The 13,986-nt window shown below is 43.3% G+C and overlaps 1 protein-coding gene and 1 long non-coding RNA gene across 4 annotated transcripts in view; one reads left to right on the top strand and one right to left on the bottom strand.

Moving 5' to 3' along the window:
- Positions 1-13,986, top strand: part of LOC116661012 — a 134,742-nt gene that overhangs the window by 5,159 nt on the left and 115,597 nt on the right. The window contains exons 3-5 of the long non-coding RNA XR_004316780.1: positions 2,614-2,746; positions 10,398-10,679; positions 13,744-13,844. This is a non-coding gene — a long non-coding RNA (uncharacterized LOC116661012). The remainder of the gene's footprint in view (positions 1-2,613; positions 2,747-10,397; positions 10,680-13,743; positions 13,845-13,986) is intronic.
- SNX18 (sorting nexin 18) overlaps positions 1-13,986 on the bottom strand; it is a 233,651-nt gene that overhangs the window by 217,488 nt on the left and 2,177 nt on the right. Inside the window, exon 2 of one of the 3 annotated variants that reach the window (XM_032472152.1) lies at positions 7,768-9,935. The exons of the other annotated variants lie outside the window; for them this stretch is intronic. Coding sequence (XP_032328043.1) covers positions 9,826-9,935 — 110 coding nt within the window. The 3' untranslated portion in view covers positions 7,768-9,825. Of the gene's footprint in view, positions 1-7,767; positions 9,936-13,986 lie in introns of those variants that run through there. 3 annotated transcript variants of the gene reach the window in all.

Raw genomic sequence — 13,986 nt, 5'->3', positions numbered from 1 at the left:
TTATAGATTAATTACAATCCACGAAGTCAGCGTTCTTTTTGAAAGCATCACATTACTTACACAGCTTGCCATCAATAAAACTGTTCAGGAAGAATTTCAGTTCCATTTTGGTTTTTCTAAAATGACAGCAATGACGCTCTGGTGTCATGGAGTCAATCAGCACACATTAAAAACCCGCTGTGAACTAAACTAAAGCACACCAGCAAATGCAGTCACATTACCCTAAACTCTTCTATATCATTTCCTTCTGATTTACAGAGAGAAATCACTTTCTTGGCAACTTCTAACCCAACAAAATGAGGCAGGGGGCAAAACAAACAAATGAACACACAACTCCCCACCCCCACCCCCACCCCCACGGAAGTGCCTCAGGCATTTTCACCAAGCAGGGCCCTAAATGCAGCTGAAGAAGTTGTCTGGCCTCCTTTCAGGTTCCTTTGTTAAGCCCCTCTCTCCCACCTCCTCAGGGCCCCTGTGCTTGCTGGCTGCTCCGAGGCTCCCAACCCACCAGTTTCTGCACCTGAACTTTGCCTTCCTTTCCTCAACCAAATCTCTTCTCAGTAGGCTCTCTCTGTCACTCCTCAGACCCAGTTATACAAAAGGCCCAGTCACTAAGCAACAGGGATCCAAAGGCTACATTTTCTCCCTTAAAAAAAAAAAAAAAAAAAAAAAGCAAGCACTTTATTTAATTTTGAAATCATAAATGTGCCAAAAACATTAACTAGATCTTCTGTCTTCCCAGGGCCCTGCCCCAGAAAACCAAAGCTCTGGTGTGAGGGACAGACAGGAGACAGGCTGAATGGCACAGAGACAGCTGCACAGAAGTTGCCCAAGACTCTACTAGACCTGTTTTTCTTCATTCCCTTGCACATGTAAAATGTCGAAAGAAAATGCTAATTTGGTCAACGTGGCCTATTTCACGCTCATCCTCTCATCACTGGTACCCACACCCTCTGGGTCCCTGCTACCACCCCCCTAACTCCTTCCCCTCCCCTTTCTTTTCTCCCTTTGGTCTCCAACCACTCATTTGTTGATTCCTCCCTCCCCTCTCTGCTCCAATATTTACTTTTTGATTTTTTTTTAAAAAAATAAAACATCTCAAAAACTACAGGCCAACATCCATGTAACAGAGAGAGGTAGGATGGTCATCCATCCAGGCAACAGTCCCAGGTGAGCACCTGCTCTATGCAAAGCTGTGGTCTACATCCTGCATGCCTCGTTTTCTTCTCTTTAACCTCCAAAGAAAAGCAATTCATTTCCAGAGGTGGACAGGAGGCTTAGGCAAGGTTCATAACTTTATTAAAGGTGTCAGCTGCACATGAACCTGGGTCCACCCAACTTCCCAGCCCACGCAGTTCCCTGTACCTGCCTGACTGGGGCTGCCTCAACCCTGAGATCTCCAAGCCCCATGTACCAGCCCCAGGACACAGTGCACCACGCCAAGCCCTCCAGAAGCCTCATCTCAGGGATAAGCAACACATAAACCGCCTCTAGGCCCTCAAAATTCTATTCTGGCATCTAGTCATACTAAGTGGGCTCCAGATTGGGACTGCATTAATCAACTCTGGATGGCACAAACAGTACTACTGAACTCAAGTTCAGTGAAAGCAACTTTTTGAAGGGATTAAATGTCCCTAAAGCCAAGAACTATCAAAATTCAAAGATATAATTAATTTAAAATTCATTTTCAATTCACAAAGAGATCTTTTGAGTCATTTTCAAAGGAGGGAAAAAGTCAGAACAAGGATAGTAAATTGCAAAAAAAAAAAAAAAAAAAAAAAAAACAACCCTAAACCACCCAATAACAACAAAAAACCTGGTTGCTTCATAATGAAAAAGTTAATCACTTAAAGAATTCAGGCTTTGAAGCTTGGTTTGGTCCTGAAGGTAGCATAAGAAGTAGTTTGTTCTAGGTAAAAAGCCTTATTATATTCTAATTAAGCAACCCGTATAGCTCCTTTTGGCAATCACCAAAAGTGTAAGGGCAGAATGACATTTAGTATGAATGAAAGCATTCACTTGAGTTTACAACATCTTAATACATTTGATTACTTTTACTCACTATGTACATATATTCATATAGCTCACTTTGTTGCAAAAATAAAGAAAGAAACCACATGACTGTATCTCTTGTGGTTTATTTGGTAAAACAAGCTGTTCATTGCCAGGAAATTTTATATATAATAAAGGTTCTTGTGTTTCAGCTTGTACTTAATATTAAATACATGATAAAGATACTAAAGTAATAGATTCAAGAGAATTCTGTAAACTTTGTGTGTTTTTATTTCAGAAGAGTCTGGATATGATGGTGAAAATGTTAATTTATCTATGGCCAAGCAAATATAAAGACTTTAAAATTTGAGGATAGGAAAAGAAAAGCATGTTATCATTTTTTTCCTTAAAGATTTTATACCCACAGAATCATAATAAAATAAGGTAGAAAAACTATCCTTAATAATCATGAACACAATAAAACCTGAAAAAACAACTGATGTTGTAAAATAGAGTCCATGTAATGGTTTAAATTCAGAGAATACTGTTGGCAGCTGAGGTCTACAGTTCACAGTTCCTAACTTCCTAATTCTTTTGTTTCCACACGTGCATGAATATCAGTCTGTACAAATAAAGTGGCATGAGATATGTCTGCAAGCTGCCAGCACTCTGGATTTCATTGACCTTTGACATACAACAAAACATATTTGGACCTAAGAGAAACGTGAACTCTGGAAAATACCTTTAACCAAAGGTAAAATCTTAGTTTCTTTTTTTATTTTCTCTGGGAAGATAAAGGGAGGCCCAAGCTAAGATAAATCTCACAGGCCCCTCTACGCGGGTCAGGTAGAGAGTGAGGTGGTCCTTCAGAAGAGAAACCAAGGAGACGTGAGCTACATGCCCAAAGCCAGGATTCCTGATTACCACGAACGCTTCTGAAAGTTGAAGTTAGTACTACAGTTGGAAGAATATTTTCAAATAATCTATTTCCTGCTTTCAAGTATTATTCCTAAGTGATGTCTAGTTTTTAACTTCAGAATTGTAATGATAAAGGGGGAGGGTAGAGCTCAGTGGCAGAGTGTGTGCTTAGCATGCATGAGGTCCTGGGGTCAGTCCCCAGTATCTCCATTAAATAAATAAACCTAATTAATGCCCCCCTCCCCAAGTTACTTTTAAAAAACAGAATTATAATGGTACACCCTGGTGTCACAAACTGCTACCTGGGCTATGGTGGCATCACGTGGTGAGCAGCAAGGCACTCATCACTCTCCTCAGTGCTGGTGGCTGTGACCTTTACAACCAGCACTTTGCATCACTTTATGATCACTAAGCTTTGGGGACAATTCCTAAATCAGCTGTTTCAAACTTAAGAACACTCTTGACCCTGGGGTTTTCCTGCTTCCTCACACTGGCAGAGACCAGGTTTCCACTGGCTATGAGTCTTCGCTTTGGCCACATCTGACTTCCCGAACTAGTCATAAATAACCAACTAAAGACACAATAGAGCACCTAGAAATGTATTATTTTAAAATACACATGAAGTACAACTCATAAAACACATTGACATTTATTAGTATTTAAAGATGTCTTATCACAAGCAATAGGTGGCTTTTGTGAAAATCATAAATCTCAATATAACTAAAGATAATAAAAGGCCCAGAAAATAGGAGTTCCAAGACTCCCTTCAGCCCCATTCCTTCTCTTTCCCTCTAATCCTCCTTGTCTTAACCTGCCTATTTCAATTCCTGGCATCAATACTTTCTGTCATCCAATCTTAAAACTTCAAAGGGAACTCTAGATGCCTTGGGAAAGCCACCCCTCACCCAGTCTACCCCTCTGCCTGCCAAGTGTCTCCAGTTCACCTGCTCTTCCCAAAGCCACCCTCGAGCCCAGTCTCCTCTGACAGCCTCTGCACATCTGCACTCAGCCAACAAGAGCAGCTTCCTGGGGTGAGGGACACCTCTAAGAGCTCACAGTTAGGTTTCTGGGGCTCACCTCCTACCTGCAAAGGGAGGATCATGAGAATTTACCTCAAAATCTCCCAAAAGATTTACGTGGATATAACGCATAGAAAACATGAAGCACTGTGTCTGGAGCACAGAAAGTCCTCAAAATATGTCTGCTACTCTCATGATTCAGACGTCGCTCTTCAGTTTCAAACCTTTAACAGCTGTTGGCTGACTGTAGAATAAAACTCAATTTTCTAGCAGCACACATACTACTTCTTGTAGCAGAAAGAGTACTGGTCTCAGGTCAAGGCAAAAAAAATGAACTCAATTCCTGGGTCTCCTTATTAGCTGTGTGAGCGTGGAAATCACTTTATTTCCGGAAGCTTCAGTGTTCACAGGTACCCAGTGGGGGAGTTAATAGCTATCGTGGGTTGAACAGTATGCCCACCCGTCTCCAAATTCACATGCACTTGGAACTTGTGACTTTCTTTGGAAACAGGGCCTTTGCACATGTAAGTAGTTTAGGTGAGTCACACTGGATTAGGATGGGCCCTAAATCCAACGTGATTAGTATACTTAAAAGGAGACAAAGAGACAGACATACAGGGCAAACACCAGGTGAAGATGGAGCAAAGACTGGTGTGATGCATCTACAGCCCAAGAACAGCAAGGACTGCCGGCCACAATCAGAGGCTGGAAGCGGCGTGGAAGGATCCTCCCCTAGACCCTTTGGAAGGGGCGTGGCCTTGCAGACATGTCCTTCATTTTGGACTTCTAGACTCCAAAACGGTGAGAGAATTTCTACTTCTTTTATGCCACCTAGTTTGTGGTAATTTGTTACAGCAGTCCTAGGAAACTAATAGGATAGCTAATAATGAATGCTTAAAGACATCTGCTTAACTTAAAATGGTTAGGCCATGTTACGCACAAGGAAACCGAGGCTGGGAGAAACTGCTGGTGGGGACTTAGCCCCGTGTGGCTGTAGTCCAGGCTCACAGCCCTGCGCTGTCACACCCACTCCTGAGTGGGGATGGACTCAACGGACTGACTGCCCAGAATGTTGCTGCTCACGCAGTCAGCACTCCCAGACGGCAGGCAGCAACAGCTATGACTGCACACGCGCCAGCTCCCTAACCTGCCTGACCTCCAAGTCAAAGGTCAGCAAACACTTTCTTTTAGAGTCAGATAGTAAATATTTAATGCTTTGCAGGTGGAGGCAAAATCAAGGCTTATATAACCATTAAACAGAATTCTTTGCCATAAAGAAGCAGACGCCTGGGTAGGTCTGGCCCGCAGCCTGTAGTTGGCAGACCCCGGCCCCATATCCAAGCATCGCTGCTGGTAGCTCCACAGGCTCTAGCCTACGGGTCATTTCAGACTCCTCCCTGTTCCATATCCCACTCCTGTCAGCAAACAGCCCCTTCTGCCTCCTCCTCCCCACCCTGACAGACACTGCCTCAGTTGAGGATTTCACCCAGTCCTGCCTGAATCAATGCAAGAACTTCCCACCATGCCCCACCCTGAGCCACCCTTCACACCTGTCACCAGGACCTGTCCATCTCAAGGGCAGGCCTGACCACATCAATACCTGTTTCATCTTCCGTGATCATCTCCAGCAGCACATTAAAATCACGCAAGGAGTTTTCTAAGAACACCAATGTCTAGGCCGCACATCCCTGACACTCAGATTCAACAGATCCAGGTTGAGGCCCCTGTACAGCTGCAACCACTCCAAGGCTGACTGTAACAGGCAGCCAGGAGTTAGTCCCTGATTTCTGTACATATGGTTCCATCTGCCCCGAATGCCCTTCCCCACTCTGCCTACCAGGCAAACTTCCAATGGCTTCTCAAAACTCTGCTTAGGCTGAGACTGGGAGAAGCCACTCCTGAACTCTCCCACCCACTCCCCATAGTTAACCAGGCCTCCTCTGTCCTACTTCACACCACAGCACGTGCCCATGACTGTATGTGTTACACTGTGTGGTGACAGCTAACTCACCTGTCAGGCTCCCTTGCTGACTTGAGCCCTGGGCATGCAGCGCCTCAGCTTTTATACACCTTAGCAAACCTATCCTAAAGTAGTCCCAAGACCAACCATGCACTTTCCACCCGCATTCCTCCATAAGTCAAAATATGACCATCTTTCAAAGGGGAAACCAGTGCTACCACCCCAGCCTCTAACACAACTGACGACTCTCCATCCTCTGGACTCCCACACACTCTTAGTATCTAGGGACTAAATTAGGTCCACCGCCTATTTCAGTTGTCTGTGCACACATGCTCCCTCCCTCACAGAACCGAACCTTCCCTGAGGGCAGGTACCTCCTGCTCAACACCCACGCTCAATGCATTGTGCATACAAGTTGTTCAGCAAGGTGATCGCACTCTCTGAATCATATGCTTTCAGTTAAGCAAAAGGGACCCCAATAAAATTATTATAACAAAAGCTTACCAAAGGGGAAAAGAAATGTATGCTATACAAGCTTAAACACCCAGAATCTATATAAAGTGAAATCATGAGGTATATAATATTAACTTTGCTGACATTTCAAAAATAAAGCATTTTCAAACTTCCTCACCTCTCCCCAATGAATTCTGGAAAGTCACTTCGTAGATCCACATGTCTAAGACTTTAAGCCACTCACGTTAGTGACCCAGAAAACATACCCATAAAACATATCCAGATCCTATCTTTATTTCCTGCCCACTTTTAAACCGTGTTATCCATCATCTTAAATATAGAAAAACAAAAACATTCTATAAATCACAAAGAAATCTATTTCAAAATCAACCAAGAAGTACTTACTGAATGCCCACTTCATTAATTCAACAAGCGTTCATTAAGCACTTACTCTGCATGTACATAACAGTGGAACTTCATACTAGAGGAACATAAAAACATGACCCCCACACCCTAACTGAGCAATGTATTAATCTCTGGCACCCCAGTTAGCATTCTATTCAGCAATGATGACTTGGAAAAGGACCGGGACCCAAGTGCCCCAAGTGGGATAATCTAAGGAAGGGAACTTGATCTGAGGCTTGACTGTGTCTGCCTGTGCTGGGTGGGGGAGATGCAGACAAAATGCAGGAACCTGTTAATCTAAAATGATTAGACTCAAGTCCTGATGTACCCATCCCAGTGCCTTTGCTCTAGCTGTATCCTCGGCCTTCAAAAGCTCTCCCCCTGATACCTGTTTGGCTAACTCCCTCACCTGCTCCAGGCATCTGCTTAAATCTCACTTCAGAGGCCTCAATGATCATCCTTTTTAATACAAACCTCATTCTGCCCCCTGCCTCCCATGCCCACTTGTCCTGCTCCACTTTTATTTCTTCCACTAAAGCATACCGTATGCCAACATACATTATAATTACTTACTGTGTGTTTTTCATTTCGTCTCCACCATGCTAGAATGTAAACCCCACAAGGGTGGTGATCTTTTTTGACTACTGATGCAACCTTAGCATCTTTAACAGTGCCCAATCCATGACGGGTACTTACATACTTGTTGAATAAAATCAGGTTTATCTTTCAGAGGATCCTATGAATAAATCTAATGATTTTAGCTCTCCTCCCTATAACCACTGTCTCCTTATCTGCTAAATAACACAAAATTTCTTTATCATAAAAGTCAAATCACAGTGAGAGATACAAAGTTCTAAAAAAAGTGTAAAAGGACATGTGGACTAAAACTCACTCATACTAAAGTATAACCAAGCTACAAACACAAGATCAACAATTCAAGACTGTTTCTACTTCTGGAGAGGAGACAGCATTTAGAACTCAAAGTGAAGTTCAGTTTGCTGGAGGGAAAAAAGCCCATCAGACTTTCTCTCTTTGGTGGCCCTGTTAATTACAGCCAGGAAAGTGGCTCCAGTGGCCCCACAGCCTTGGCTTTGGAACCTCTGGGCACTCTCACCCAGACAGGAGGCCAGGCAGTCATCACTTGTACATGTGCAGCACCTGGCGGGGCAAGCCCTCGATACACGTTTGCTGAACTGAAATAAAAGTGCATGTATTTTCTTTCAGGTCAACTGATAAAAGATTTTCACACTCCCAGATTATGTAGTCACATAAGAAGATAGAACAATACTGAAACCAGCCTGAAATAACATGTAAATGTTCACTGTATACTTAAGAGGTATTTTATTTTCAGTGCAGGAATGATGCTATTTTTAACAAGTCCACCAATAAAAAGATACCTAGAAAATCACGAACCTCATATTTACAGATGAGGGAACTGAAGCTCAAAAACAGCAGAGCTTTGTGCAAGGACACAAGCAATGTGGAGGAGGGGAGAGGCTGACAGGAGAATTTACAGAGACTCCTTAATGTGAACTGCAACAACCGGGGACTCCAATGACACCGACACTTACTCCTCTGTTACCACTTCTTCAGGTGTGCAGTATAGGACAGCCACATTACAATACAATACTCACTGCTATACCGATGACTCCATGGGGTTTTATACCTTTGCCTGCAATTCTGGCAGTATTAGGCCACCAGGTGGGATGACAAGATCACTGGGATGGTCTTTTAAAGGAAAGGCCTCCCATTTTAAAAGTACCTTTTTACTTTTCAAAATCAAGTATTGAGGGAGTAGCTACTAAGAACCGTAACATTTAATAACTTGATGACCTCACGAGGAAGTGTTCCCACTTTGTTAATGAGAAAACTGAGGCTGAGAAAGGTTAAAATAGCTTGCCCAAAGCTCCCCTCACATTAGCGCACTGGTCGTCCAGATGCCAGGCCCACAGCGATGAGATTGCCCATGGGGCTGGAGGTAACTGAGCTCCCTGTCAGGCTCAGGCCAGCCCATTCTCCCCTGTGCAGCCAGGGGGCTCTCAGCAACCTGGCACACAGCTTCTCCTCCACTAGTCAGAAAACTCAGTGAGGATCTGAGTCCTGTCTGTCCCTACTGCAGACATAAGTCTAGTCTGTGCTCTATCGGTGTGGGATGACAAACAGGACAGGTCTTCTGCGTACAGTCTCTCTAAAGAGAGCTAAGCATTACCATGCTATTTGTGTGTGTGAGAGAGAATCATAAATAGATGGCAAATTAAATCCAACCTGGTATTGAACTTTGGTTTTAAAATACCTTGAGAGACAATACAGCAGATTTTTCTTCAGCCTGAAGAGAAGGAACATAGTTTAAGGGAAGTGTTGCGTTTGTAAGGGAACAGAACTTCTCGGTTGTCTGGATTCCACACAGTGTTTGGAAACCCAAAGATGACCAGACAGGAGCCCATGCAGGTGATGCTTCTGAATAAAGAGGGAAGTTCAACTGAGTCCAAGAATCCTCAGAAGACCGTGAGTGGGAATGCGGGTCCCTGCCTCCTGTGGGTTCTGTGGTGATTAGCCTAACAGACCGGGCTTTCTGGTGTGACTGAGGGCTTCATGGATCAAAAAAGTCTGGAAAACCAATGACAGGGTGACGTGAGCAGTGTCCCCACCTGGGTCATGACCAAGACTGTCAGCAGCCAGTCACACTGACATTTCAACCAAGGAATTCAGTCATCTACATCAAAAGCCTGAAAGATAACCTTGTTTTCACTAAGAAAATACAGACTGGGAGATGGGACCAAAGATTAAGGCTAGAACTGAAGTCTCCTTGAAAAGGAGTTGGGGTGGAAGCAGGGGAGAGGAGAAATGGGTCCAATTAAGATGGGCCTAAAGCAAAAAAGATGAATGACCTCGGTTTCTAGCCCAGAGATTTCAAAATAAGGATGAGTTTGTAAACAGCCCGCTTATTAGACCTCTTCTCTGTATTCTGGCACCACCCTCTCAGGGCTATTTTTAGCCACAGGAGAACAGGGAGCAGAGAGGGACAGGCTCACAGTGGCCCAGCCTTACCTCGTGTGCCCTGCCGGGACTCGGCTATCTTTAATTACTGTCGGGGGGACACCAGACTGACCCTCCATGTGGTGAAACTCTATCCCACAAGACTGACTGACCCGCTCCTGGTTTACCATTCTGAGGTCCAGGCGCTGTTTCTGTTGAAAAGAAGGATCCATCTGGAACATTTACAGAGGACAGAGAGGGAGAGCCTGCACGTTTAATTTACAAGTACACAAAACAGGATCGCCTGCTCATTTGTCTGGTTCTGCATCCCCACTTTACCCACTCAGACTACATTTTACCAACCAATCACTTTTACATGATTTTACCTTTTCTCTGGAATACAGTTTTCCTTTAAGTGACTCCCTCTGGCTATCTAGTCCATATTCATAAACAAAGATGAGACCAACATTGCTCACCATCTAACGTTACGGTCTCTCCCTTTCACAATATTCCCCGAGAGATAAGCCTAAAGCTTTTAAACGACCACAATTCACTAGCATCCAGAGTAAGCTTTATTAAATATTACAGATTAATCATATCTATGGAAACAGACAGCTGAATATGCTAAGTGACTGATGGTGAAATATATTCTATGTACCACCCCGCACTCACAGGTCGACATCATAAAGGCGTGAAGAGGGAGAGGATAGAAGACTGCCATTTCAAGGAAAGAAAATCAAGACCACAGGGTTACAAAGCTCATCATCACTGGCAGATCTGGGCAGGCTGGCTAGTCAGGGATCAATGAGCTGCCCATGAACAAAGAATTTAAGGGACTCCTGTGATGACAAAGTAAAATAGGAAGAAAATTTTAAAAGATTGTGAATTCCATCTTCTGTACTTCAGGCTACAGCAAACTGCCTTCTTCGTTCACTCAACTCCACTAACTGAAATAGGTCTGTTTATCTAAAACTCCATTGGTTGATGAAAAAAAAAATCAGAATTCTAGCATTCTCTTTTTGTTAAAGGAAACACATGGCTCTATTCACTTTTGCAGAAAGTACTTATACTGAAACTATTAAGTTAAGCGATGGTTCCAGTACTAAGTACAGTCAGAAAAACGCCACTCAACCACATGAGAGCATTTGGGTTTTCACCCTCATTCTGGAGCTGATTCCTCACCAGCCTCAGATGTCCGTCCTAAAACCAGTAGTATTTACTGAATGGGACTGCAAAGCAGATGGACGTCTTCAGACTACAGAAGTGTTACTCATTGGTTGAGCGCCTGGTAAGTTGGGGAAAGAGGGATCTAGCAGGACCTATTTCCCCTCCTAGTTTTTATCATTAAGCCTATATGAAGAGGGGATGCCGTGAGATGACTGGGAAAAAAGAAAACTATCCAGAAAGCATGTGAAAAGATCATCAGTTTGCTGGAGAAACTGATGACAAGATTGACAGCTAAACTATGGCCAACAGCCCAACACAGCCCTGTCCAATAGAACCTTCAGTGGTGATGGAAATGTTCCCTACTTCTGTTGTCAAATATGGTAGCTGCTGGCTATAATGCACACGAAATACAGCTAAGCTAGTGTGACTAAAGAAACTAAATTTTAAAAGACTTTTATTTAATTTTAACTAATTTAAATTTAAATAGTCACATGTGGCTTACAGACCCAGCATCCAACAGCACAGAGCCAGACGCTAAGCAAGCTGGCTGGTAACAGCATTCTCCTGGCTAAGAAAAGGCTCAGAGGAGCCTAATGTTTTTTGTCCTTTTCCCCAGGAATTAAGGGAGGGGAAAAAAAAACTAATTAACTCCCCTTCTTAACTGCTTTAGTAATTAAAAAGCACTTTCTAATCATTTCTGTCTCAACTGAATGTGGGTCTCTTAATATACGATTTAGAACATGTAAAATGCAGACATGGTGAAACTGCATTTCTCTTACTGTAAACAATGAAAACTTAAGAGTTGAAATAACCATTTTGAATTCTTAAAGTTCTCCAAGGTGAAATATAAACTTCGGACCAAACACAACAAAAGGCTATTTAAATTGCTTTAAATTTAAAATTTCACTATCTTTTTTATCTTTTTTGGGGGGGGGGTTCTCTTCTCAAGTCACAGTAAGGCCTCTGATATGATTACGCTTTGAGACTTTGGAGGAAAAAACAACCTGTAAACAAAATCCTCAAATGCTCAGAGTAAGAAAGATTCATTCCAACAGCAACCGTATAGTTTGGCGGGGGGTGGGGGGTAGGTCGAGCTGCTCTTTACAACCATAAGTTTTGAACATCTAGAACGTGCTCAAAAAGCTTTAGCCTGGCTAAAGCTCACCTGTATTCCTAAAAATGGCCAACACAAGCATCCTTGATAAACGCTGGTTGTAAACAAATGCCTTATGTGTTAGACACTATAGCTTTAAATAGGAGTACGTCCTAAAGACATGTCATCTAGGGACACAAGCTCCCTGTACGTTACACACCAAGGCTACAGCAGAAACAAACTACGTTGAATATCAACTGGTGTTTTTTCTGAAGTTCCTAAAGATTATGTTAAGTGCCCTTGTATCGTTTAAACAACATAAAATAGCATTGGCTTTAATGAGGGAAGTTTCTCAAATCCCAATAGGAGGCCATTCGAGTTCTAGGGTTAAAAAAATGAACTATGTACATGGTTTAATAGGCTACAGAGACTACTGCTGTAAACTCAAAACAGATCATCAAGCAAATCCCACACCTTTTCTAATAAATAATTTCAAAGCTGAATGTGTGGTCTGATGACAGTAAAACCAGTGAATGAACTGATACCACCCTGTAATAGCCAGTCACCTGTGTGTGTCTGCAGGAGTCTGTACCTGGCTCCGCCCTTTCAACCATTTACTAACCATTTGCAAAAGCTCACAGCAACATGTAAAAAGGCAGTCAGCCTGGGTCCACACTGATGTAACACAATGAAATTTAAATGTAAGGTCCTGCATTAAAGGCTCAAAGAGCCAGTCCCACCAGCACCAGCCAAAACGTCAAGGATTCATAGCAATTTTCGCAAAAAAAAAAAAAAAAAAAGGACACAGGGAATATAGATGCAGTTTCAATGTAGGCTGACAGCAATAAGGCTGCCCAGATAGCTAATTCAATCTTACGCTGCACTTCCAAAATGCAAACTGCTAAGACAGTTACCACTCTCTACTAAAACTAGTACTGCAGGTGTCTGGGGTGAAGCGTTTTAGCAGGGGCAATGCCACATTCAGAGTGTCTGAAGGAGCCCCCTTTGGTGAGTCAGAAGACTGTCACACACTTGGAAGGGGAAGGAGAGCAGCAGAGGGGTAGGGAGCTGCTGTCTCCAAAGGTCTGAAGGGCTGACATGTTGATGAGGAAGAGACTTATTTTGTGTGGTTCCAGGGAACAGAAAGAGAATCAAAAGAGGCCAATTTCAGTTCAATACCAGGAATAACATGTCAAAGATCAGGACTGTTCATAATGGGACTCTCCCATCTAGAAGGGCAGTGAGCACCCCATTGCCAAAGGCCAGACCTAATGGCCCAAGCAGGTTTCCACCACCTGACCAAGGCAGATTAGGTGACTCCCTCTTCCCCCTCCCCAACACTGAACAGAAAGCTTTCGCAGGCAAGGCTGCGAAACTTCCCTAACTCCAGCCCCTGCCCATTCTCTCACTGGAGGCATTCTATCAGAATGAAGGTTACTAAGTAACGTTACTATGGCGTTACTATTCTAATTTATATTATAAGAAAACAATCTGCAAATTTCAGTGCTTTAACGAAAGTCAGGGACAGTAACGCTACTACTAAAACAAGCTGACAGCTGGGCAGCTAACTCACTGGGATTCCACAAACGCTGCTCTCTGACACAACACAGATTCTGTAGTTTCTATGCAGCCTCCTTACATCATTTTCCTAAATAATATTAATTTCAATCGGTCAATAGACTCCAAACTCAAACTGACTGGGCTGAAAGAAACTCAATTTCTGAAAACTTTCTGTAATTAAGTCTTTTATCTCATTTCAGAAAGACGGCAAGAAAGAAGCCTGTGCAGGAGATTCCTAAGCTGCCCCCGCTAATACTCAGAGAACTGACCCTAATTCCTCTACCACTGTAAGAACTGAGAGGTACGGTATGGGGGGGGGGGGGAAGCTGGACTTAGCTTTATCTGCAGATATCCAGTCTTCCCCACTATTTCCATGCTTCCAGAAGCCCATGGCTAAGTGACACTGCAGTGTTCAGATGCCTAACACGGCTTGGGTCCCCTTC

The sequence above is a fragment of the Camelus ferus genome, chromosome 3 (assembly GCF_009834535.1).
Source record: "Camelus ferus isolate YT-003-E chromosome 3, BCGSAC_Cfer_1.0, whole genome shotgun sequence".
Lineage (NCBI taxonomy): Eukaryota > Metazoa > Chordata > Mammalia > Artiodactyla > Camelidae > Camelus > Camelus ferus.
Note: the sequence above shows the minus strand (reverse complement) of the source record. Positions and strands in the feature narration are given on the sequence as shown.